Source organism: Chinchilla lanigera, unplaced genomic scaffold, assembly GCF_000276665.1.
Source record: "Chinchilla lanigera isolate Chin_1 unplaced genomic scaffold, ChiLan1.0 scaffold00080, whole genome shotgun sequence".
Taxonomy (NCBI): Eukaryota; Metazoa; Chordata; class Mammalia; order Rodentia; family Chinchillidae; genus Chinchilla; species Chinchilla lanigera.
The window spans coordinates 2,487,326-2,509,639 of NW_004955481.1; the positions used below are offsets into that span (position 1 = coordinate 2,487,326).

Sequence of the window (22,314 nt, forward strand, 5' to 3'; positions counted from 1 at the left end):
GAGAGAGAGAGAGAGAGAGAGAGAGAGAGAGAGAGAGAAAGGGAGAGTAAGAGCGAGCCATAAATGTTCCCTATTCCAGAACATAGCACCTCTCTCTTGAGGGTCCACACTCTATTTGTTTGAATGTATACCCTTTAATATTTGTTTGAATGTATACCCTTTAATTTCTGCCCAATAAAACTCTTCCTGTGCCTCTACTGGTTAGTTCTAAAAAGTATTTTTCCCAGTGACAGCAAACCTACAAACTTATTCTACAGGAAAGGGTGGGTTAGGATCCTTATTTCATCTTTGGAGACATTCAGCTGGTGACAGCTGAATGAAGGGGCTGACTGGCATTCACAGAATGGTCATGCTATTCCCTCAATTAAATCTTCCTCTGCCGAGGTCACTCTTTGGCGAGAACTCATAGGTGTAAATATCTTTATTTTTTCACACAGAGAGAGCCACCCATAAATTCCTCCCCAGATTTCCCTGTCATCAATTTTTTATGAAGTTCATTCCAAGGCCGTGGGCATCCAGTGAAACCATTGGCTATAGCCATATGCAGTCAGACATCTGGCCAGATCTCCTTCGAAGCAAATGACCCAAACAGGTGCACTTATCAAACTTCTGCCACTGAGAGAATTTCCCACCACCACTGTCCTTCAGGAATGTCCAGAAGAGGGGGTATAGTAGAGCAGTCAGTCCCTTTTGGGAGTCCTTGTATCTCATACAGAGCCATCTGTAAACCAGAACTCGAGTCTTTTCCTGTCTGCCAGTCGGTCATAGGGAATTTCCCATGAGGCTACTGATATCCTAGGTCACATGGCCCAAGTGGCAGAGCAGCTTACATAGCAGCCTGAAACTGATGCAGGGCTTTCTCTTGTTCTGGGTCCCACTCACAACCAGCCACTTAGGCCTAGGTGTGTAGCTCAATGGTACAGCATGTGCTTAGCATGGTAGCAGACCTGGGTTCAAACTGAAGCACCAAAACAAACACAATAAAAATATGAACAACCTTGCACAAGATGGAAACTTCCTTAACCTAATAAAATTTTTAAAAAATAAACCTGCAGCAAGGAAAAAAAAACACACAATAAAACAAAACAAAAAATTAGTGGTTTCTCAAGTCACTTGATAAATATGAATTATAAATCCAAATGAAGAATATGTTGCTTCTAAATACCTGCATACCCCATAACCCAGTTAAGTTGATACATACAATTAAACACCACATACACGATATGGATTATCCCTAAAATATAACACAAGAGAAATGTACAGAATATGCAAGATAGACTTAGCCACCACTTGTAATTTTTTAAAAATTATTTTCTCTTCCCCTTCCCCATCCCATAGTCCCCTCCCCATTTGCCAAAAATCTATCTTCCTATTTTCTTTTTTTTTTTTTTTTTGTTACCAGGAATCAAACTCAGGACCTTATGCTTGCCAAGCAGGCGCTTGTGCCACTGAGCTATATCCCTGGCCTGATCTCCCTATTTTCTACTGTCTTTTCTTTAGCTCTTGTAAATTTTTTTTTTTTGATGTTAGGAGCACTAAATAAGTGCTGTGCCACTGAGCTACAACTGAATGATTTCTCACAATTTTTTAAGTGGAGAAAAACATCCACACACAATTATAATGCTTATATATGCATGAAATATATCTGGAAAGACATTTTAGAAGTATTAATAGGTTGCTAGAGGAAGGGAACTGAAAGATCAGGAATAGATGTGAGAAAATTTGGAAGATAGATTTTCATCCAAGAAGAAAATAGTTTTTGAATTTTTGAGTAAGAACTTATTCAAGAGATAGGAGAATATTCAAAGTACAACAAGAGAGCTCAGAATAAAAGACACACACACAAAGACTTACACAGAAAACAATGAAATTCTACCCAGGTGGTGGCACATGCCTGTAATCCCAGCACTTGGGAGGCTGAGGCAGAAGGACTGCAGCAAGTTCATGGCCAGCCTGGGCTACATCATGAGACCACGTGTCAACAAACAAACAAACAATTTCATTATAGCCCAAGCTGTTAGTATAAAATGAATCTTTTGATACTTGGAACAAGTTTTCCAAGTCCACTTAAAGAAACCATTGACAATACAATCATTTCGACAACATTAGAATAAAAATTGCTTCAAACAAAAAAATTAGCTCATTTAATCGGAGTTCCTTGTGAAAGATTTTACTTGTAGATTAATATTATATTGCAGCTTTCCTCTTTAAGAAATGGTCTTTCATGGTAGATTCACTGATAAGGGAAACTGCTGGACAGAGAGGTGACTGAAGCAGAATATGAAAGTGGGGTTGGATGAGGGCGGAGGCGAAGGAAGGGAAGGCAGGCCATTGTCCTTGGTTGTGGCAGAAGTGTGGTGCTTCTCTTTCTGTCACCAACTTGGAGAGCCATGGTTATCACTGGAGAGCTTAGCATCAAGGATTGAACTCAGGGCTTTACAGCAAACTATTTTTCTTGTTATCGGTCATTTTATCCCCCAGCAAAAGCAGGTGGGTCTGGCCTTTGTGTATGGGTGTGTGAGTGTTTGGATGTATGGGTGGATGGATGTGTGTGATACTGGGAACTGAACCCAGGACCTCGTGCAAGCTCGGTAAGCACTTTACTGCTGAGTATAACCCCAGCGCTCTCTTTAAAATTTTTTTTATCTTTTTAGCTTATTGGTACATGTGGCTAGTATAATGATGTTTATACTCCTTGTGGGAAGTTGGCACTTATACATAATATATCCCAATTCTTTTTTTTTCTCATCATTTATCCCTTCCCCACCTCTCTTTTTTAAAAATTTGAGGCACAGTCTTGCTAATTGCCCAGATTGGCCCTGCACTCACAATCCTCATGCTCAGTCTCCTAGGTAGCTGCAATTACAGGTGTGCACCACCGCGCCTGTAGGGTCCGGTCTCTAGTTCATTTGTCTTTGTAGGGATGGGGATGGAATCCAGAACTTCCAGAACTTCACGGGAACTAGGTAAACTCTTTACCACTGAGCCATACCCCTAGCCCTTGTCTCTAACTCTTGGTGTTTCCTCTTTTTTTAACTTTTTTGTGGTAAGTGCGAGGTGCTAGAAAAAAATGTTATGGATATTTCCATTTGCCTTTGCTAGTTTTCAGAACAAATCTGAGATTACATCTCTACTGTAGATCTAGCCAAAGTATATGACCCATTATCCAAACCTGAAGTGGGTCCTAACAACAATGCACCAGATGGTCAACTGTTTGCCGCATTTTCAATGGCTTTTGGTGAATAAATCCAAAGCAATAGCACAAGAGATAGTAAGCAAATCTGGACTGTGGGTATGGGTGAATAAATAAAACTTCCAAACAATTATGGTGTGGGGGGAAAACTGACCCCTAATAATAGGCTACCCACCAGAAACAAGCTAGAATCTAAGGACTTTGACTGAAAAGAGCACAGGCAACTGTTGCTTCCCCATGGTTATTACAGGTCAGAGTCAAAAAGAACTGAGACCTAGTAGGAGCAAAATCGTCTAACACTTCCAACTTGATGAAGGGCCCACGTCAAAGAATGCTATTTGTAAAGAAATGATACACAGCCCGAAGTCCAAATTCAGCTCTCAAATACTAAAGAATATGAGGTACAGAATGATTCCGACTCATCACTTCCAGATCCAAGTGAGAATATCAAAAGCAGACAACTGGGAATGGAAATGTTCCAGTATGAATTAAGCTTGGGCTGTAGCTTGTGTCTTCCTGGGCACAAGTTGTAAAAGCAACACATGGAGTTTAGATTTCATCCTGGCACAGAGAATTCAGAGCAGGGGAAGTGAGGGGTTTTTTTTCTTCCTTAAGTGTAGAAATTTTTTTTTTTTCAAATTCTCCTTCTTCTTCTTTTTTTTTCCCCCAAACTTGATGCTATCCCAACTGCTACTCACACAAGCGATCCCTCCTGGGACCAGACCAGAAGGCGTGCCTCCCTTTGGAAGGGCTTGAGGCACCTTCTGCCAAAGCAGGGAATTAAAAGAGGGACCATAATTGCCCCTTAAGAATTGAAGAATTCTTTAAAGCTTGAATATGTAGAGAACACAGACCAAGGCTGTTTATTCCCTGATTTTCTATTGCCTTTTTTCTTCCCCAGTACTGTGGATGGAACCTTGGGCTGCTTTACTATTGGAGCCCTCTTATTATTTTTTTCTTTTTGAGATGAGAGTTTTGCTGAGTTGCATAGGCTGGCCTTGAGCTTTCAATCCTCTTTCCTCAGCTCCAGAGTAGCTGAGATTATGGGCACGCGCCACCACACTCGGCTGATTTTCCACTTGTGTGTGTGTTCAATGTCAACGATCACAAAAACCTCTGGCTTCTCTTCATTATAAACCTGCAGTGCCGAATATGTTAGTGCTTTGACTTCTGTTCCCCGAGCATGCTTAGAAAGTGAAAACTCTTCTCCCCATCCAATTTAAGGTAGTATAAAGTTTCTTGGACTGCTACTATTGTTTAATTTACTAAACACATTCACTGCTTAGAGTATGAAGAACTCACCAGCAATGAACTTACAAAGACACTCATCCAAAAAGTGAAACAGAAGAGGCCATAAATCATCTCACTGGGTTTCTCCTGTGATTTGGAGGGGTGCCACAGTCCCCTATATGTCATGGCCGCTGCACGCTCAGTGCTTCCTCCAGAGTCTCTCCCCACGCAGGTAGCTGGACATCTGCTGTATGATCCAAATATTCATACTTTGGAATGACTGGAGGATACTTGGCCTTGATCACCTTCTGCTCCTCAGTTAAACTGTAGTCTCTACCATCTTTCCTCCTCCTCCGCCACAATTACAGAATTAAGCGAACACGTTTCTGTGCTGAAAGATGGCTCTGTGGATGGTTTGGAGAAGCCCAAGAAGGGAGGCAAGAACAATCTAGAATCTAGAGCTTGGGGGAACGGTGCACGCCTGTAATCCCAGCACTCAGGAGGCTGAGGCAGGAGAATCACAAGTTTGAGGACAGCCTGGGCAGTTTAGAGCTTAATGAGACTTTGTCTCAAAAATAAAAATAATAAAATAAAAAAGGGGCTGGGGAAGTAGCTCAGTACAAAGGCCCTGGGTTTAATTCCCCATACAGAAAAGTACTAATTGAGAAATAATGAGGGGTTTACACAACTGCAATGGCAATAAAATGTAAAAAGGAAAGGGTCAGGTTGAAAGTTGCTTAGAAGCTTCATGGATGATGCAGACACAAGGAGTCGGAGAACGCTTTTGAGTGTTTGGAGCTACCATTCACCCAGATGGGAAACAGAAGAACAGATTTGAGGGGTAAAGTTAAGCTCTAATTCAGGACCATTTGAACCCGGTAGCCCCACAACGGCTTCTGCCTGTGGGTGCACAACAGAAGCCAGAGGGGGCGCCCCCCAGCCTGCCTCTCAGTTCTGCTCCCCTCTGTGCCTGGGGGTCTGACCTGGAGGCCTGAGTTTGTTGCTGTCTAACTGCCCCTCCGTGGGGCAGGCTATTATTTGCAGTCTGAGGCCTCCTCACAGGGCAGGAGGTGGCCACCTGTGCTCCTGGGTGTTACTGCTGGACTTAGCAAGTTGAGCTGTCACTTCAGACAAAAGCAAATACTGTCGGAGGGGTCGAGGGGTCAGTGATTTTTTTCCACAACACATCGGCCCAAACCCATAGAGGACAGCCCTGCCAGCAAGCCAAATCTGCTTTCCGGGTACAGATGAAACCGGCAGTGTGCCACTTCTGTCTTCTCTGGATTTCTGCCACGCTTCCAAGGGCTCCTGGCCTGGAGATGTATTCTAGAGTCAGTTACCTTCCCATTTCAGCGGGGCTCTGAGTACAGTGACTCTACTTCCAGTAAGAATCATTGTGGACAATGATATGGATCGGTAGCCCCCAAAATGTGGTCCCTAAGCAGTAGCATCAGCTAGGAGATGCACCTTTTCCATGCCCACTCCTTGTCTTAATTAGAAATCCATGCCCAACATTCAGAGGCCATCTCTGCAGGTGCTTCTGAAGCTCATTAAAGGCCGTGCAACACCAATGCAGAACAATGGGGGCCCAGGGCTGCAATGAGCCTGCAAGTCCAAGCCCCCACTAGGCCAAGCGGCTCTCCATGACTATGAATAGGTTATGCTCATTAATGACTTTTTTTTTCAGTACTGAGAATCGAACCCCAGGCCTTCACCATGAGCTACCTTCCCAGGCCTTTCATTTTTTATTTTAAGACAGGGTCTTTCTAGGTCACCAAGTTGTCCAGGCTGGGCTCAGACTTGTAATCATCTTGCCTCAGTCTCCCAGAGTGCTGGGATTATAGGCATGTGCCACCAGGCCCAGCAATTTATACATGAACTTCACAGTGGAGACGGGAGGAGTAACCACAGTGCCTTGGAGTTGTATATAGGAAAGCGTGTCCCAAACCTGGTGGCTAACATTCATCAGCTTCTGCCCATAAACCTCCAAGACTCTATGGCTGGAGACCCTACACCTGCTGCTTCCTTTGGTCTTCTGCAGTTAGCAGTGCATTTTCCTCTTACCTGAGATACCCAAATAAATTGCTAGTCTGAGGCTAAGGATGTAGCTCAGTTATAGAATGCTTGCCTAGCATGCAGAAGGCCCCGGGTTCCAAGCTCAGAGCTGCAAAATAAAATAAAATAAAATAAATGCCAGTCTGAATCAGTACCATGGTGGGAGATCTATTTTAATACCATAAGAACTATAGCATTTTTTTTTCTGAGTTCACATTCGTACTATCTCACAGTTTTATCTTTAGGTATTGAATTTGCAAGGTGGTAAACACTTGAATGCGTTCAACCTAACATAAATTAGGCTTTTTATGGTAATAATGGTCCACATCATAGTCCCACTGGCAACAACTGGCTAAAGTGAGTTCCCGCACAGACTGCCTTCTCTCCGTGGGACCCCAGCTGCCTCCGCTTCCTAGTCACAGTTCTTGCTATTTCTGACGTTTGGCTAGCCTCACTCATTTGTTGGGCCCATCTTTCTCCTCAAAGGCTTAATTACTGAACAAAATATTTGTGTTATACATTTATATCACGCTTCCACGTTTATCTTACAAAGATACCACCATTTCCATGTCTCACCACCTTCCAGCACATTCCAGCCCGGCGTGGTGGCGCACACCTGTAATAACCAGCACTTGGGAGGCTGAGGCAGGAGGATCGTTGCGAGTTCGAGGCCAGCCTGGGCTACAAAGCAAGCTCAAGGCCAGCCTAAACTGCATAGCGAGACCCTGCCTCAAAAAGACAAGCACGTTCCAATTAAGCCGGTGTGGTGGTCCACGCCGGTGGGCTCAGACGGGAGAATTCACGAGCTCGATACCAGCCTTGACAACATAGTGAGATCCCCGCCTCAAAAAAAAAGGAGAAAAAAGTGGGAGCTCGCCAATGATTGGGGGGCAAAAGAAAGGGTAAACCACGTCCACCCCTTGCCGGTTCCCTAGCTAACTTCAGCCTAGCGGACTCGCTACACTTCTCGCCCGCCTCTCAACAGCACCGAAGTGTTTCTGCCGAGCCCGCCCAGCGAGAGCTCGCGCACGGTTTCCTGGGAAATGTAGTTGGATGTTCGAGTTGGAACTATAAATCCCGGCAAGCACCGCGCTGCAGCCTCAAAATGAGCGCGGTTTCGGGTGAATCTGAATCTTGTTTGTTTGTGGGGAACTTGAGAATGCTTCATAAGCCTAATTCAGCCTTCAAAAGAGGCTCGGAAACATGATAACTCTTTCACCGGGGAGCATAAACCGACTTGTGCTTCCACAACTTCCTCGTTGTGGCGAATCTGCCGTTGCAACACGGTAGCTGCCTCTCAGAGCCCACGACGGGAAGCTTGTGGAATCTGCTGCGGGCAGAACGGCGCCAGGGCTTCTTGGGCAGTCATGGCGGCGGCTTCCCCCAGTACCAGTGGCTCCGCGCCCGAGGCGGCGAGTTCCACAGAAGCCCACCTGCAGTACAGCCTTCTTCTGCAATACCTGGTGGGCGATAAGCGCCAGCCCCGGCTCCTGGAGCCTGGGAGCTTGGGCGGGATACCGAGTCCGGCCAAGAGTGAGGAACAGAAGATGATTGAGAGGGCGATGGAGAGCTGCGCCTTCAAGGCGGCGCTTGCCTGCGTGGGAGGTGAGGCGAGGCTTTGGGGTCCTTGGGGAGGCTGAGCACTTGGAGAGCCTTGGGGTCCTCTGCCGGGAAGACCGCGCGCCCGGGAGGCGAGGGATCTGTAGGCTTCGACCTTGGCTGCGCCCGCGCAGTGAGGTCGGCGACGCCTCTCCTGTCCCCGAGGTTAGCATTGGATCAGAGAATCAGTGCTGCGGTCTGCCAGTACGTAAGGTGGTGGATTTGGTTCATTGATTTGTTGAGCCACTTACTCATTCAGCAAGCTGTTACTCACAGCTGGGTGCCCGGAGGTGGGAACTCGGGCCGGCCGGGAACCTACGAGACCCTCGTTCTCCCGAGCACGGCAGTTCGCTGTATGGGAGAGGAGCGCTGAATACGAGCCTTGCGGGAGTGCTGCAGACCTGGGGACTGCAGATGCAAAGGCCTGTGGGGCAGGAACTGCTTTGAGGCTTGGGGGGACCAATGTGACTAGACTGTAGCGTGCAAGCGGAGGTGGCTTTGCCTGAAATGACAACGTAACCTTTTGAGGATTTAAGAGCTTACGGCATACCTTCAAGAAGTGGACCGCATGTGTACATGAGTTCCAATTTCATTGAGAATGAAAGACGTTTAAGAAATGACTGTAACAGCGAGGCGTGGTGGTGCACCCCTGTAACCCCAGCACTCGGGAGGCTGAGGCAGGAGGATTGTTGTGAGTTCGAGACCAGCCTGGGCGATAAAGTAAGCTCAAGCCGGGCGTGGTGGCGCACACCTGTAATTGCAGCACTCGGGAGGCTGAGGCAGGAGGATCACTGAAAGTTCCAGGCCAGCGTGGGCTACAAAGTGAGCTCAAGGCCAGCCTGAACTACGTAGGGAGACCCTGTCTCAAAAAGACAAAACAAAAATAAAGTGAGTTCAAGGCCAGCCTGAACTGCATAGCGAGACCCTTTCTCAAAAAGACAGAAAAGAAAAAAGACTGTAAGGAAAGTGCAAATGTTAAAAAGTAACATACTAGAGTGAGGGGAAAGAAGGCGCCATAAGCAGGAAAGTCAGGGATGAGCGGTGTCCACGATTTCATGGAATTATCCTTGCCCTTGAGGTATGAGAAGACCTGCATTTTCTCCCGTTTCCAGCAGGAGAAGGAGGGGCTCTTGTCTGTTTCATCAATATTCCCACAGCCTGGGATGTGACAGTTGCTTAGTAACAGCTTGCTGAATGAGTAAGTGAGCAGATGGACAAAGTCGATCATTTTGTAAGCTGCCATATGGATGTCACCATTCAGCACCTCGGGAAGGTTGTATGTGGACAGCGGTGTGGGATTTGCCATTTGGTAGCCGTGTTTTTTGTTTGTTGGTTGTTTTTGCAGTACTGGGGATTGAACCCAGGGTGTTTGTACTGAGCTACATTCCTCACCGTGCCCCCCCCCTTTTTTTTTTTTGCGGTACTGGGAATCAAACTCATGACCTTGCACTTGCCAGGCAGGCGCTTATGCCACTGAGCTATAGCCCCAGCCCTACATTCCTCACCTTTGAAAAAAAAAGATGGTCTCATAAGTAGCCCAGTTGGATTTAAACTTGCAATGCTTTTGCCTCAGCCTCCCAGAGTACTGAGATTATAGGATTACTGTGAAGAATAAATGAGGCGGTGACTATAAACTATCCCAGTACCTCACACATGAGTAAGCAAGGGACTTATGAATGACACCATGACCAAGGGAGTGATTTACAAAGTTGGTAACTGAATTTGAGGGGGTTGGTTTCCATATAAAGTGTAGAGAGAACATAGGTTGCAGGCTGAATCATGAGGAATGTTATGAACGGAAGGAAAAATCCTAGAAGAGGCAGAGAAGATAGACGCCTCCTTTTTTGAGACAGGGTCTCACTATGTAGTTGGTGCTAGCCTTTGACTCTCAGCGATCCTCCTGCTTCAGCCTCCCAAGTGCTGCAATTACAGGAGTGCGCCACCAAGCCGGGCCCAAATTTTGTAATGAGGCAAATAAGAGCATTAGAGTGGCGAGAGGGGTGACCTCCACACTTGGGGCCACCCAAAAGATTGACTTCAGGTACGATCCCAACACAGTAATCCAGAAAACATGCTGAAGAAATGTTCATCTCTGTTTGCTTTTAGGATTTGTTTTGGGAGGTGCATTTGGGGTGTTCACTGCCGGTATTGATACCAACGTAGGCTTTGACCCTAAGGATCCTTACCGTACGCCGACTGCAAAAGAAGTCCTTAAAGACATGGGGCAGAGAGGAATGTCCTATGCCAAAAATTTTGCCATTGTGGGTGCCATGTTTTCCTGTACTGAGTGCTTGGTAGAATCTGTAAGTGTCTCTCTGCTTTCTAAGAAATCCTTGTCTGCCACCATCTCACTTTTAAAGATAATGCCCTTAATGTTGTTACTAGAATGCAGATCAGAAACATCAAGACACAGTCCAGAGGGTACTTCCATAAAACAGTTTGTGCTGTAGACATTTTGTGTGTTTATGATATGGGATTTTTTTTTTTTTTTTTTTTGGCTTTTATTGGTGAGGAGTTAAATTTTTTTTTGGTGCTGCAATTTGAACCCAGAACTTCACAGAGGCTAGCCAACTGCTGTTCCATTGAGGTACATCCCCTAGTCCAGTTAACAATTCTATTTTTATTTTTGTATGTATGCATTTATTTTTGAGGTGGGATTTTGCTATATTGTTGCCTAAACTGGTCTTGAACTCCTGGGCTCAAATGATCCTCCTGCCTTAGCCTCCCGAGGAGCTGGGACTACAGACATGTACCACTATGCCCAGCTTTCAGTTAATAATTTTAAAAGTAAGATTTATTGGAGAATTTGGGATGAAATTTTGATTACTTCTCGAATACTGTACTGTAGAAGTACTTGGTTTCTGCACTCTGGTGCCACCTGCAGGAAGCATCTGTGCACATATTCAAATTCTGGAAACTAGGATACTTTTGAAGATTGGGTTTCCTTTGGGAGAGTCTGAATTAGCCAATTGGAAGCCCTGTGTTTTTTTCCTTTGTTGTCTGGTCTGGCTTGCTGTGACTCTAAGCTACATTTCCCCACCCACAGTACCGGGGAAAGTCAGATTGGAAGAACAGCGTCATTAGTGGCTGCATCACTGGAGGAGCCATTGGTTTCAGAGGTTAGTAAACAGCTCGAATGATTTTCTTTTGTGGTCTTGGCCAATGTGCTGATGTTGAGATTTCCAAACATATGAGTGTTCCAAGGACATTTGATATTCTTTTCTCCTAACAAATAAATCCTGATCACTTTTGTGTGAACTGTTTTGGAAACTTGCTTGTATCTGCATCGTGGTTCTCATCTTTGGTGCTGTTGCCATTCTGGATCAGATAAATCTTTACTGGGGTCGGGGAGTCATTCCCGTGCATTGTTGGGTTTGAATTGATGTCTAGCCAAACGCTAATAGCACCCCTTCAGTCGTCAAAAGCCCCTGGTGGGCGGGGCGAATCAACCCCACCTAGGAACCACTGACCTAGATTTATCTTAGAAAAAAGAACTACCCCCATACTGAGTGTATAGCACAACTTTCACCATGAGTAAGTTGGAATGTGTTGGTATACAGGATAGTACAGAGGCATAGCTGGCTCCACTCAACCTGGAGTGGCCGGTTTGTCTACACACAGGATGTGCTAAACTTGCTGCTCCATGCATTTCACATATTTAGGGTTTTTTTCTTTTATCTTCCTTTCTGTCTTCCTTGGTAGTGAGATTGAACCTGGGGCCTTTGCATGGAGCTACATTCCCAACCCATTTTTTGTTTTGAAATAGGGTCTAAGTTTCCCAGGCTGGGCTTGAACTTGTGATCACTTTGCATCAACTTCCCAGAGTGTTGGGATTACAGGAATTTTTTCTTAATTTTACACAGTTGTCAGGTGTTTTGTTTTGCTTTGTTTTCTGGTGCTGGGGATTGAACCCAGTGCCTTGTGAATGCCAAGCATGCACTCTACCACTAAGCTACATCACCAGCTCTAGTTAGCAGTTTTAATTTTATATATAAATTATGATGTTAATATCTTTGTGCAGTGGGAGATTCTTAGAATCAACCCATTGAGAGCTAAGTATAGAAGCTGAGCACAGTGGTACATTCTGTAATTCCAGCTACTTAGGAGGCTGAGACAGGAGGATCAGAATTCAAGCACAACTTGGCCAACCTAGTGAGACCCTGTCTCAAAATTAAAAAAAAAAAAAAGAGGAGAAAAGAAAGGGCTGGGGGTATGGGTTGATGGTAGTGTTTGCCTAGCATGTGTTGGGCCCTGGGTTCAATCCCCAGTACAACTGAAAAAAGAAAAAGCTAAGAAGCTAGGTACAAACATCTTAGAAATGCTAGGTTATCTGATCCCCATCCCATCTCCCTGTTGGTATAGTCAAGAATAGACTTCAGGGAGTTGCCTTTTCTACAAGCAGAATAGACATTCCTGGGTCTCTTTCCATCCAGTAGCACCCTGACTTACCCAGGGCAAAAAGCCTCTTATCTTCTCAGAGTCAGGATGATTTAGTGTCATTAAAGCCCAATTTTGCTCCTCAGATGGCTATGTGTGATTTATAGAGTGGCTTTTCTTTTGGTCTTCTCAGTGCTCATTTTTTTCAGGGTCTCTGTGAGAAACTCAGCTCCGTCCAGGACTGCTTTGATCACCTTGCCAGGAATTTATTCCATAAACAGATCGGGGTAAAAGGCCATATGCTTTTATTTGATTCCAGGGGCTGGTGCTCTTCGCCAGTTTCCTGCCTGTGAGGAGCCATTTCCATAAGACTGGGAGTAGTAATTCTTTGGAATGAGAAAAGTTAAGTGAATTGAGCAGTTAGATAAAGCATACTGGCTTAGATATATAAATTGTGTCACTGAAGTGTCACAAAGCCATCACTGGTTGAATGACCAAGAATGCTTAAGCTGGTTTTATTGTATCTGTGGGTGTACAGTGCACTCTCAAGTTAGGACTGGCTTCACATGTGAACATATGAACAACTTGGGTTAAGACAGGAATTTTAACAGTTTAATTTACCACCAAGGTCTTGAGTTACAAGCCGAATGCCGGCCACTTGTGCAGTTGTAAACAAAGACTTGCGATGCCGGGAAAGTGTATGTAAGCATATCTAAGTGTCAGTCTGGGGCCAGATTCTTGATGTTCTTGTGGAAGGGGATTCTTCTTCCAAATAACCCAAAGATGTCAACTTGAATGGTGAGTACAGTATGAAATTGTTGTTTCTGGTAAACTGGACACATTTTATAACTTTTTGGTGACTACACTAGGAAAATTACTGGTGTTTCTGGTAAATTATGCACATTATACAATCTTTTTTATTGCGAAATGGTTAGTTAAGGGGTGCTTTGGGTGGTTTGGAATGTATTATGGGTATTTCCATGATTTATGAGAAGAAGTCTTGACTTACAATCAATTTGAGTTACAACCATTCCTCGTGAACTAACTGCATTCATAAGTCAAGGGTCCACTGTACAAACCTTTTGTAAATGCAGCCTGACCCCACTATCTGTCAGGTAATGTTAGGTAAGGTAATGTTACTTCTCTTTGCATTACAGCTGGCTTAAAGGCTGGGGCCATTGGTTGTGGAGGTTTTGCTGCTTTCTCTGCTGCAATCGATTATTACCTCCGGTGAAAGAGATTGCCTGTGGAGGAGGGGATGCCAGCCCAGGATCAGAGCTCTTCTTCAAGGATAGTTTCTTTACCACTTGGCACTTGCTTGAGGGGCAGAAGACATTTGTTTTCCCTCACGGAGCTGGTGTTTGAGGGAATTGCCTGGCTGCTGCTTTCTGCTTCCAGCCTTTAGAGCAGCCATGTTCTACTGCTGTGGGCTTCCTCCAAGCCTTCAGGGATGTTCTGTGCCAGACTGTCTCCGTAGAGCAGATCAGGAGACTAGCTACTGACTGTTAGGAATTAAGTTCCACAGACGCTGAGTCCTGACTGCCTCCAGCCTTCTGGGTTGTTTGCTGCCGTGGGCAGGAAGGTGGCAGCGTGTTTACACCAGCCCGGGAAGCTCCTTTGCCTTGGAACTTCATGCGAACGTCTACTGTGCCTACCAGGGCAGGGCAGAGTAAACTTATGCCATCCAATCGATTATGTCTTTTTTTTTTAGTAGTCATCCTTATTAAAATATATTTATATTACAGTTTAAAAAGTTGGTTTGTATTTATTTCCAAACTCTATATTTCCCAAAAGTGGTGCCTGGTGGCTCACAGCACGACACAGTCCAGTGAGAAAGAATGAGAACTTCCTGAGAAGGCTAGAAATGCTAGATTCTCAGGGTTTGTAGAACATTGTCATCATCACCAAATCATTACGTCAGCCAGGCCTTGCTCGCCAGAAGCCCATCCTGGCTGCTTTCTAGGATACACTGAAATCCCCACCGGGCTCTTCTAAGGAACCTGCAGCGCTTGCTCATAAGCTTGCAGTTTGCTGGACCACACACTGGTTTCCTGCCCAGGCTCACTCGGACACGAGTGAAGGGTCCTACTGTGGTCATCCAGAAGCTGCTGGCTAAGATCAGACATTGTGGAAGGGCTGTTTACCACCACCCTTGTTCTCCACGTGTAGTGTTTTAAAAATTTTGTGTTTTTGACTTGACCTGTGGTCTTGTACTGAAAATAACAGCTGAGCTCCATTGTGTGTCATAGGCAAAAAACAAAACAAACAGTATCTTTTATTGTTGGGCTCTGCTACTGTGCTGTGCAGCTTTTACTCTGGTGCTGACACCTTGGGACTTCCTTCTTTGTGGGCATCAGACAGTAGGCTTGGGGGTGGCCACGTTATCCCGGCTCCCTTCAGTCAGCGGTACTGTTTTCTAGTGTACAGTAATTTCCACTTTTTTGCTTTTTTCTCATCTTTTTTGTCTTCTGACTCACCCATCCTTAACCACAATTTAGAACTGTGTGTATATATTTGTGTGTGAGTGATGTCAAATCAGGCTGGTAACACCTTCTGGCAGCGCCTGCTGTTTCCCTGGCATGAGAGTGAGCTAGCACACGGGACCCATATCCTTCTATGGTAAATTCTACATGATTCCTGTCCCATGCTCATAAGCATGAATGTTCAGCATTGCCAGGCCAGTCAGAGCACTCCGCAGAGCACAGAGAACAAATGTAGGAATGTCTCCTGTGCTGTCTCTAAATACTTCACACCTGAGACGACTTTAAAGGAAGGGTAGTGAGACATTCCTCTCTAGCTAGGCTTGTACATGGGCTGGAGTACAAGAAACAGTGCCTGAACAATTGCTTGGCAAAAGATGAGCCTAGAAGCCAGTCAGTAGCCATCAGTTCAATAAGCGATCTCTTGTCCATTCTGACTATTCAATCGGGAGAGATGAATAGCTTCCTGTTTTAGATGACCAGGGAGCCAGTATGAGCTCATAAACCAAACAGCAATTTTCAGAGACATCTGTTCCTGATTGCCAGAATAAATAGTGTCCACTGGCTTAGGCTGGTGGCAGCCCATGTTAACCCCACTGGCAATCCCAAAAGGAAGGTGGGTCCTCTGGGGGATGCAGCTTTCTTCCCTGACAAGCAGGCAGAGCAGACGGCTACCCAGAGACATGCCACTTCCAAGGAAAATGTAGAGAAAAGGTGACAGAAAATCAATGGACAGCTTCTTGCCAACTCTCCAAGGAACGTCGATGGCTAGGTCTGTGGTGAGATACTTGAAGAAAACTGTAGCAGCAAATGCAGGTGGTGAGACCAGTAGCCTGGCTGGCAGCTGACTTGGAGACCTCTGGAAAGAGCAGGGAGAGGGCTTGGGCTCACTTTGGCCCAGAGTCCCAAAGGCCAAAGGGAACACTCGGAACAGTTAGCTAGGTAAGTTCTTGGAAACACATGTGGATACAGCTGGGAGAATTAAATATTTACATTGGTGGTCTTTCCTGGACTGCTGAGATTACAAACACCCACACCACAGGCCTGAGTTTTGTGCAAATGTTGGGGCTTTGCATTTTTTTTATTAACATTTTCCTCTCACATGGTTTACACCAATTTATAATAATCTACATAAGTTGAAACAGAACAGAGACAAAAAAAATATATCCTTACCAACTTATTAAAGTCAAATATTAATGAAGGGTCCCATCCTACCTCTATCGGCAAAAACTGGCAGCCCTCAGCCATTGCCTAGCAAGGACAGGCATGCCTGGGGTTCCTGTAGCCTGTCTCCTGGCATCTGCTTGGCACAGGCTGCCCTGCTGGGCACAGTGATGGGGGATCTGAGCTGTACAGTCCCTGTCTTTCAGGAGAACCCACCAGGTATTTCCTTGGTGCAGCTTAGTCCAGGTCTGGCACCCAACCCTCCCACTTGGGGTGGAATTTATAAATATGAGCCTTCTGCATCTCTCAGCCCTTCCAGCCTTCCTCTTATATTGCATAAGCAAGCGCGGGGCTGCAATAGCTACCTAATGCTCAGAAGCAAACACTCCTCATTTGGGGAGGCAGGAGGCACCCATTTGGAGCTATATTTCATTGTAGTTGGGCCTCTAATTTGCTACTCAATCCTTTGGAAGAAAGAACCTTCTGTGCCATCATCAACACCTGGGTGTCAAGCAGAGACTTTAGGAATGGTCAGACGCTGGGATCTTAACACTCCACGGCATTCTTCACCAGGAAATGGGGCTCCGTCCTCAGCTGCTACCGGGGAGCTGGGTGGTGAGCATTTCTTTATCTCAAGCATTACTTTGCTCCAGCATATAGAGTATACCATTTCTGCTGAAGGCAACAGGTATAAAAAGGATCAGAAGGCCTCTTGCCAAGCAAACATCACAGCTTTAGGGCCAGCAAGTCCTTCTTTAGACTTACGCCCTGAGCACAAGCAGTGGGAGCTGTTCTCCCCGTCCTGAGGCCCTGGAATTGACACACTCTGTCACACAGAAGAGCCAGGGCACTGTGCTATGGCTCTCGTCCCTGGGTATGTCTGTCCTCTCAAGCTCATAGCCATGGTCGGACAACTGCTGCTCAGAAGGGAAATGGTGCTTTGGGAATCAATCTTGCTCCTTTCCAGTACTGAACAGTGGGTCTCAGGGCTGGGATTGGCACCCGCTGATCCCCTGCCTGCAGCAGTGTCAACAATAAAGGCCCAGCAAAAGCCAGCCCCAAAAGAGGCCGGTGGGTGCCTGCGATTCCTCATCTTCCCTCAACTTGGGCACTTTTGAGTTCACCCATGAGGCGGCGCGTGGGTCGGGGGCAGCGCCACGTCAGTTGGTAGACTATGCCTTCCTTTCCCGGGCCCTGGAGCACACGTGGCAGTGGGGGCTGCCCCGCGGCAGTGCTTGGCTGTGGAGAGAGTGAAAAATCTAAGGCAAAGTACCACGAGGTATGTGAGGTGCCAGGCAGCCTCCAGGGCAGAGCCTGCTTGCTTCTGACACCTACTTTAGCCACAGTAGTCACCCTCCAGGAAGCCCGGCTGCACGAGGAAAGCCCCTGCAACTCCTGCTGAGAGCTGCTCCCCCATGACTCAGGCCGCCCCGCCGCGTGCTACGGCTGACCGCCCCCTTCCCCAGATGCCTTTCTGACCCTCTGGCTCTCTTGATAGCAGGTCACTTGTGGGTCTTCACACTCAAAGGAAACAGAACACCCGGGGGAAAGGAACTGAAAACTCAGCAGTAGAAGAAACAGTCAAAAATGCCTCACTGGTAGGCAGGAGACAGAACAGACAAACCCCAGAAATGGAGATTCTCAAGTGGAAAATTCCAGAAATCAGCTCTCCAGCTCTGTGCTAAGCTGAGGATTAGTGTGAGTCTGTCTCCTGGTCCAACGTTTGCACAAGCAGCAAGGCAAAGCAGGTGTGCTTCCACAGGGACAGGGCGGGGCGAGGCCACCACCGCCGCTGCCACCTGGGCCTCTGCAGAACTTCCTAGGTGATGGAGCGAAAGCCGCGGCTGCACATGCATGTGGCAGGCTGGGAGGCAGGAAAGGGTGGAGGACACTGAGGGGAGGCTGCAATCTGGGCCAAGGGGGGAAAAGTCGGCAGCAGTTACATAGCGCCAAATAAAAGCCCTTGGACTGGACTCAGGAAGAAAGAAAGCTTTGGGGGAAATGAAAGAACAAAGCAGGCCGTCTGTGTGCCCACACCAGGTTGGTCACTACCTTTTCTGCATGACAAACATACATAAAACAATTCCCGAATAGCACGGAGCATCAGACACAACTAGAGGAACAGAGGGCAGGAGCCAGGGTGTGGTGGCGAGGCTGGGGGCTGGTCAGCTGGCTTTGTACAAGGTGGCACAAAAGATGCACAGATTCCAGTTTTTGGAAGTTGGCTTCCCTTGGAGTCTGGAGTGCTGGGCTGGGGAATTTCTGTTGCAGTCTTTCAAGTCTGTTTTGGGCCTGGCTGGAGGGGCTGGCTCTGACCACCCCCCACAGCCGCCCCAGGCCTAGGGCTACACGTCGGTGGAGAAATACAGTGTGTTCCGCTTCAGTTCTGCGAAGGAGATGGGGGGGTGCTGCAGGTAGTAGAGGAGGACCTGGACCTGTGGGAAGACAGGATAGACTGAGGTTGAGATCCTTGTCCTCCTGGTTCTCTTCATCTGACCTGCTGAGACTTTGTGTGACCCCTGTAGGCTCCCCAGGTGGGCTCTGGCCATACCTTTCTGGGAAGCCCAGGTGTTAGCCCACTGCAGCACTAGAGGGCGCTACAGGACAGCGTGGAGGCGCTAGGCCACTCCCTGTACCCCAGTCATAAAGGGGCTGAGGTTGGTTTTGGCTTGGCGGTCCTGTTTTGTCCCTGGAAGCAACCCCAGAGCTTTCATGCATGAGGATAAGGTCCCCAGACGTTTCCTACACCCTGGGGCTTGCTTTCTGAGAATAAGGCCCTCCCAGGAAAGCAGTTAGCACCTGGGACAGTCATTCTCTGGGCCCTCACATTTCTCTTCCACCCGGGAGGGGCAGGATGGTCCGTAGCCCTGCCCTCCTGGTGGCATCCTACAGAGCTCAGCTGCTCAGGAGGGCAGAGGTGTGGGGACTCTGAGTTCTCTGTACTCTTCTGCCAGCCACAGGCCTGGGCAGTGCTTGCAGTACCTGTGCCATGACATCGTGGGACCAGATGTCTGCAGCTGACGTGAGATGTGCTTTGCTCTCCACTTCCGAGGGTCTCAGTAACGTGGGGCCAAACACAGTGGCCAGGTTGTGAAGTGACATTTTGTTGATGGGTTCCTTCTCAGCAACCCTGAAAGGGAAGGTAGTGAGAACAAAAGTCATTCCTCAGCAGCCATTCAGAGCTCTGGGACCCTTGGTCTTAGCTGCAGGAACTCCCGGAGGGTGGTCACCTGGCCTCCCTCTCCCAAGGGTAGAGTCCTGCTGGTGAGAAGGAGGCTGAGCCAAGGGCCCAAGGCCCCAGCTATATCCCAGGATATTCCTGTAACAGATTCCCAGCTTGCAGGCTGCCTGCTGAAGGAATGGTAAACTGCCAGTTCAGAAGGACAACCATCAGTTCGAACTTGCTTGCCTTAGAGATCAAACCGTTACTGTTTGGAGAACTTTCCCGGTAGTAACACACACTTGTTAAGGTCCTCTGAGGTAAGTACTATGAGTACTATTAGTCATCCCCACTGGAGAGATGAAGAAACCAAAGTGCAGGGAAGTCAAGTGATTTGCCTACCGTCACACAGCAAGTGCTGTGTAGAGCTGGGGTGTGAAGCTGGCAGTCTGCCCAGGAACTCAGATTCTGAACCCTTTATGCCTGGGTGTGCTGCTGGCAGGTGAAGCCTAGTAGGAAGCACTCCTGCCTTGGGTACTTGCTTCTTCCTGTCTGCCAAGCCATGAAATGTTTCTCCTGTGCCATGCTCATCTGCCAACCCACTCTGCCCTGGAGCCAGCCAACGATGGACTGAAACCTCTACAAACAGCTAAAATAAACCTTTCCTCCTTTAATTTGTGGGTGTTGGACAGTTTGTCCCAGCAACGAGAAAGTAACTATGACACTCATGATCCAGCTGTCCAGCTGCGGGGAGTGGCTGGAGGAGAGTCAAGAGTGGACAGGGCAAGAGGGCCTGGAGCCTGGCAGCAGCTGCTCCCTGGATCTGCAGTTCTGCCTGTTGAGCTGTGGCAGGAACAGTTTCAACCCTAGGCGGAGCCCAGGGCTGCCCTCCCTGCTGCTCCAGAAGGGCCTGCTCGTGGGACCCCAGAGCTGCTTCCCTTTGGATTTTCCCTGCTCCTTGCATAACAGGCCAGATCTCTCTTATGTGCCTCGGGTGATAACAGCAGTTGCCATCTGTGGCTGGTATCCAGGCAGGCTCGGTATCACCAATCACATGCAGAAGCTAGGGCCTCCCCAGGAAACGTTTTTGGGGCTAAGACACACCCACCCTGGGCAGTGCCTCTCACCCCGCTCCCCACCACACCATCAGTCCCGCCCTGTGGGCAAGAGCCATGGATGCGCCTGCTGACTGTTTTGGAAACAGGCAAACACTGCGATGCCAACAGGCAGCTGCGCTGCGGGCCAGCCCCCCTGCAATACACACAGACACACACATGCACACGGCTCCAGTCCGGGGCCCAGATGTGGGGACAGACTGTGCCTAGTTCCCAGGGTGGAAAACCTAATGAATTTTCCTTTCCCACTCCTCCTCTGCCTCCTCCCCACGACGCTCGCCAAACTATTTGGGAATTGGTTGGGGCTCTGGTCCTGGCCAAACCAGAAGGAAAATGTCTCATAATGGGAAAAACAAGACACCAGCCCCAGACACATCCAGGTCTCCATTGGTCTTCCCAAGCCTGGCCTGGCTAAACTAGCAGGAGCCCGGACTCAAGGGTGGAGCTAAACTCGAGGGTGCTGGAGCACACAGCAGCCCTCTCGGGGCTCTCTGCTCCTGGGTGGCAAGTGGGTTTAAGGGACACCAGCCCCATTCATGTCTGGAATTAGTCTTGGGCTCAAAAGTGAGTGAAGAAGACACCTTTTAGTTCTAAACCATGGGCAAGTGACACTTTGAGCAGCTCTTGGTTCTTGACTGTGGAAGGAGTTAGGGGAGGACAAGCAGGGTCTTTGTTTAGGAGCTGGAAGATGTGGCTCTAAGGATAGATCCATAACCCAAATCCCTGCTGGGTTTGGGGACTTTGTTTCCCTATTTAAGAGGTACTGGCTGAGCTCCTGACTGACCCACAAAAACAAATGTATTTTATGTTGTAACCCAGTACGTACCTCTACACATAACCTGATTCTGCCCATTCTATTTCACTTAAATCATTATAAAATTGATCAAGTGAACTACGGACAGGTTGGAGCCCAATAACCATAAAGTTTATCTATGGCCCTTGCTCTAGCCCACCCTGCCATTCTGGAGATTTCATGGCCACTACTTGAGGCTGGGATCAGGATCCACATATTTCCCAAAACAGAAGAATGTGAATATAAGAAATTGAAAAGCAAACTGGGCATGGTGGCACGGGCCTATAATCCTAGTCCTCTGGGACGGCGAGGCGGGAGGATCACAAGTTCAGACCCAGCCCGGGCAGCTTAATGAGACCCTGTTCCATGTTGAAAGGCAAACTGTCACACCGTTGCGAGTGGCCCAGCAGAAGCCAGCAGCCATGAGGAGGTGCTGAGGAAGCAGGGTCCCAGGGAGGGCTGGGACTGTATCAGCTCCCGGCCCTCCCCTTACCTTTTCAAGTGTTCCAGCAGGAAGAGGAAGGTGATGAGGTTGGGGTCGGGCAGGGAGCGGAGCAGGTGCATCATGCAGTTTTCCTTGGCAGCAGGGTCTGACAGGGCTGTGGGGAGGGAAGAGGCCGGGCTGGGGCTTGGCTCCCAGGGTGCAGAAGCCCTCGCTGGAGCCACCAGCGTCGTGAGCATGAAAGAGAGAGCCCAGGCTGCCAGGGGCTCGGGGAGCAGATCCTGCCAGGGAAGGCCTGGTATCCGGGTGGCCTGTTAGCAGCTGGTTCCTCCAGGAGGGCCCACCACAACCAGCGCCTTGTCCTTGTTATCTTCTTTCCCCTCCCTGACTGGATTTTGGCCCCCAGGGCCACCCCCGATGATGGCACATGCTGCCAGGCACGGGGCATTTTCTCTCGCAACTGCCTCAGGTGCTGGTGCGTGGGAGTAAGCGGCTTTCTCCGGGGTCCCTCCCGCTGTGGGCTGAAGCCCTCCCTGCCCCAGCAAAAGAAAAGGCAAGAGGGATTGCCAGGCCTGGCTTTGGCCCTGCTGGCTTGTGCCCCTGGCAGAGGCGAGAGGTGAGCAGTTCTGGAAAGCTCAGCACCAGCCAGCCCCACTCCCCTCTGACTCAAGCCAGCCTCTTCCTCGGTTCCGGGGAGCCAGCTTCT

At 48.0% G+C, this 22,314-nt stretch overlaps 2 protein-coding genes and 1 pseudogene across 2 annotated transcripts in view; 1 reads left to right on the forward strand and 2 right to left on the reverse strand.

Moving 5' to 3' along the window:
* Positions 1–3,162: 3,162 nt before the first annotated feature.
* On the reverse strand, positions 3,163–7,847 carry LOC102007430 (annotated as a pseudogene).
* Positions 7,618–14,207, forward strand: Timm22 (translocase of inner mitochondrial membrane 22 homolog (yeast)). The gene is made up of 4 exons (XM_005402649.2): positions 7,618–8,083; positions 10,184–10,380; positions 11,124–11,196; positions 13,612–14,207. The coding sequence occupies exons 1-4, from the start codon at positions 7,846–7,848 to the stop codon at positions 13,686–13,688; spliced, it is 585 nt and encodes a 194-aa protein (XP_005402706.1). The 5' UTR covers positions 7,618–7,845; the 3' UTR covers positions 13,689–14,207.
* Positions 14,208–15,983: 1,776 nt separating this feature from the next.
* Abr (active BCR-related) overlaps positions 15,984–22,314 on the reverse strand; it is a gene marked incomplete in the record, with an annotated part of 207,359 nt that continues 201,028 nt past the window's right edge. Inside the window, 3 exon segments of the mRNA XM_005402643.2 lie at positions 15,984–18,533; positions 19,081–19,228; positions 21,660–21,765. Coding sequence (XP_005402700.1) covers positions 18,444–18,533; positions 19,081–19,228; positions 21,660–21,765 — 344 coding nt within the window.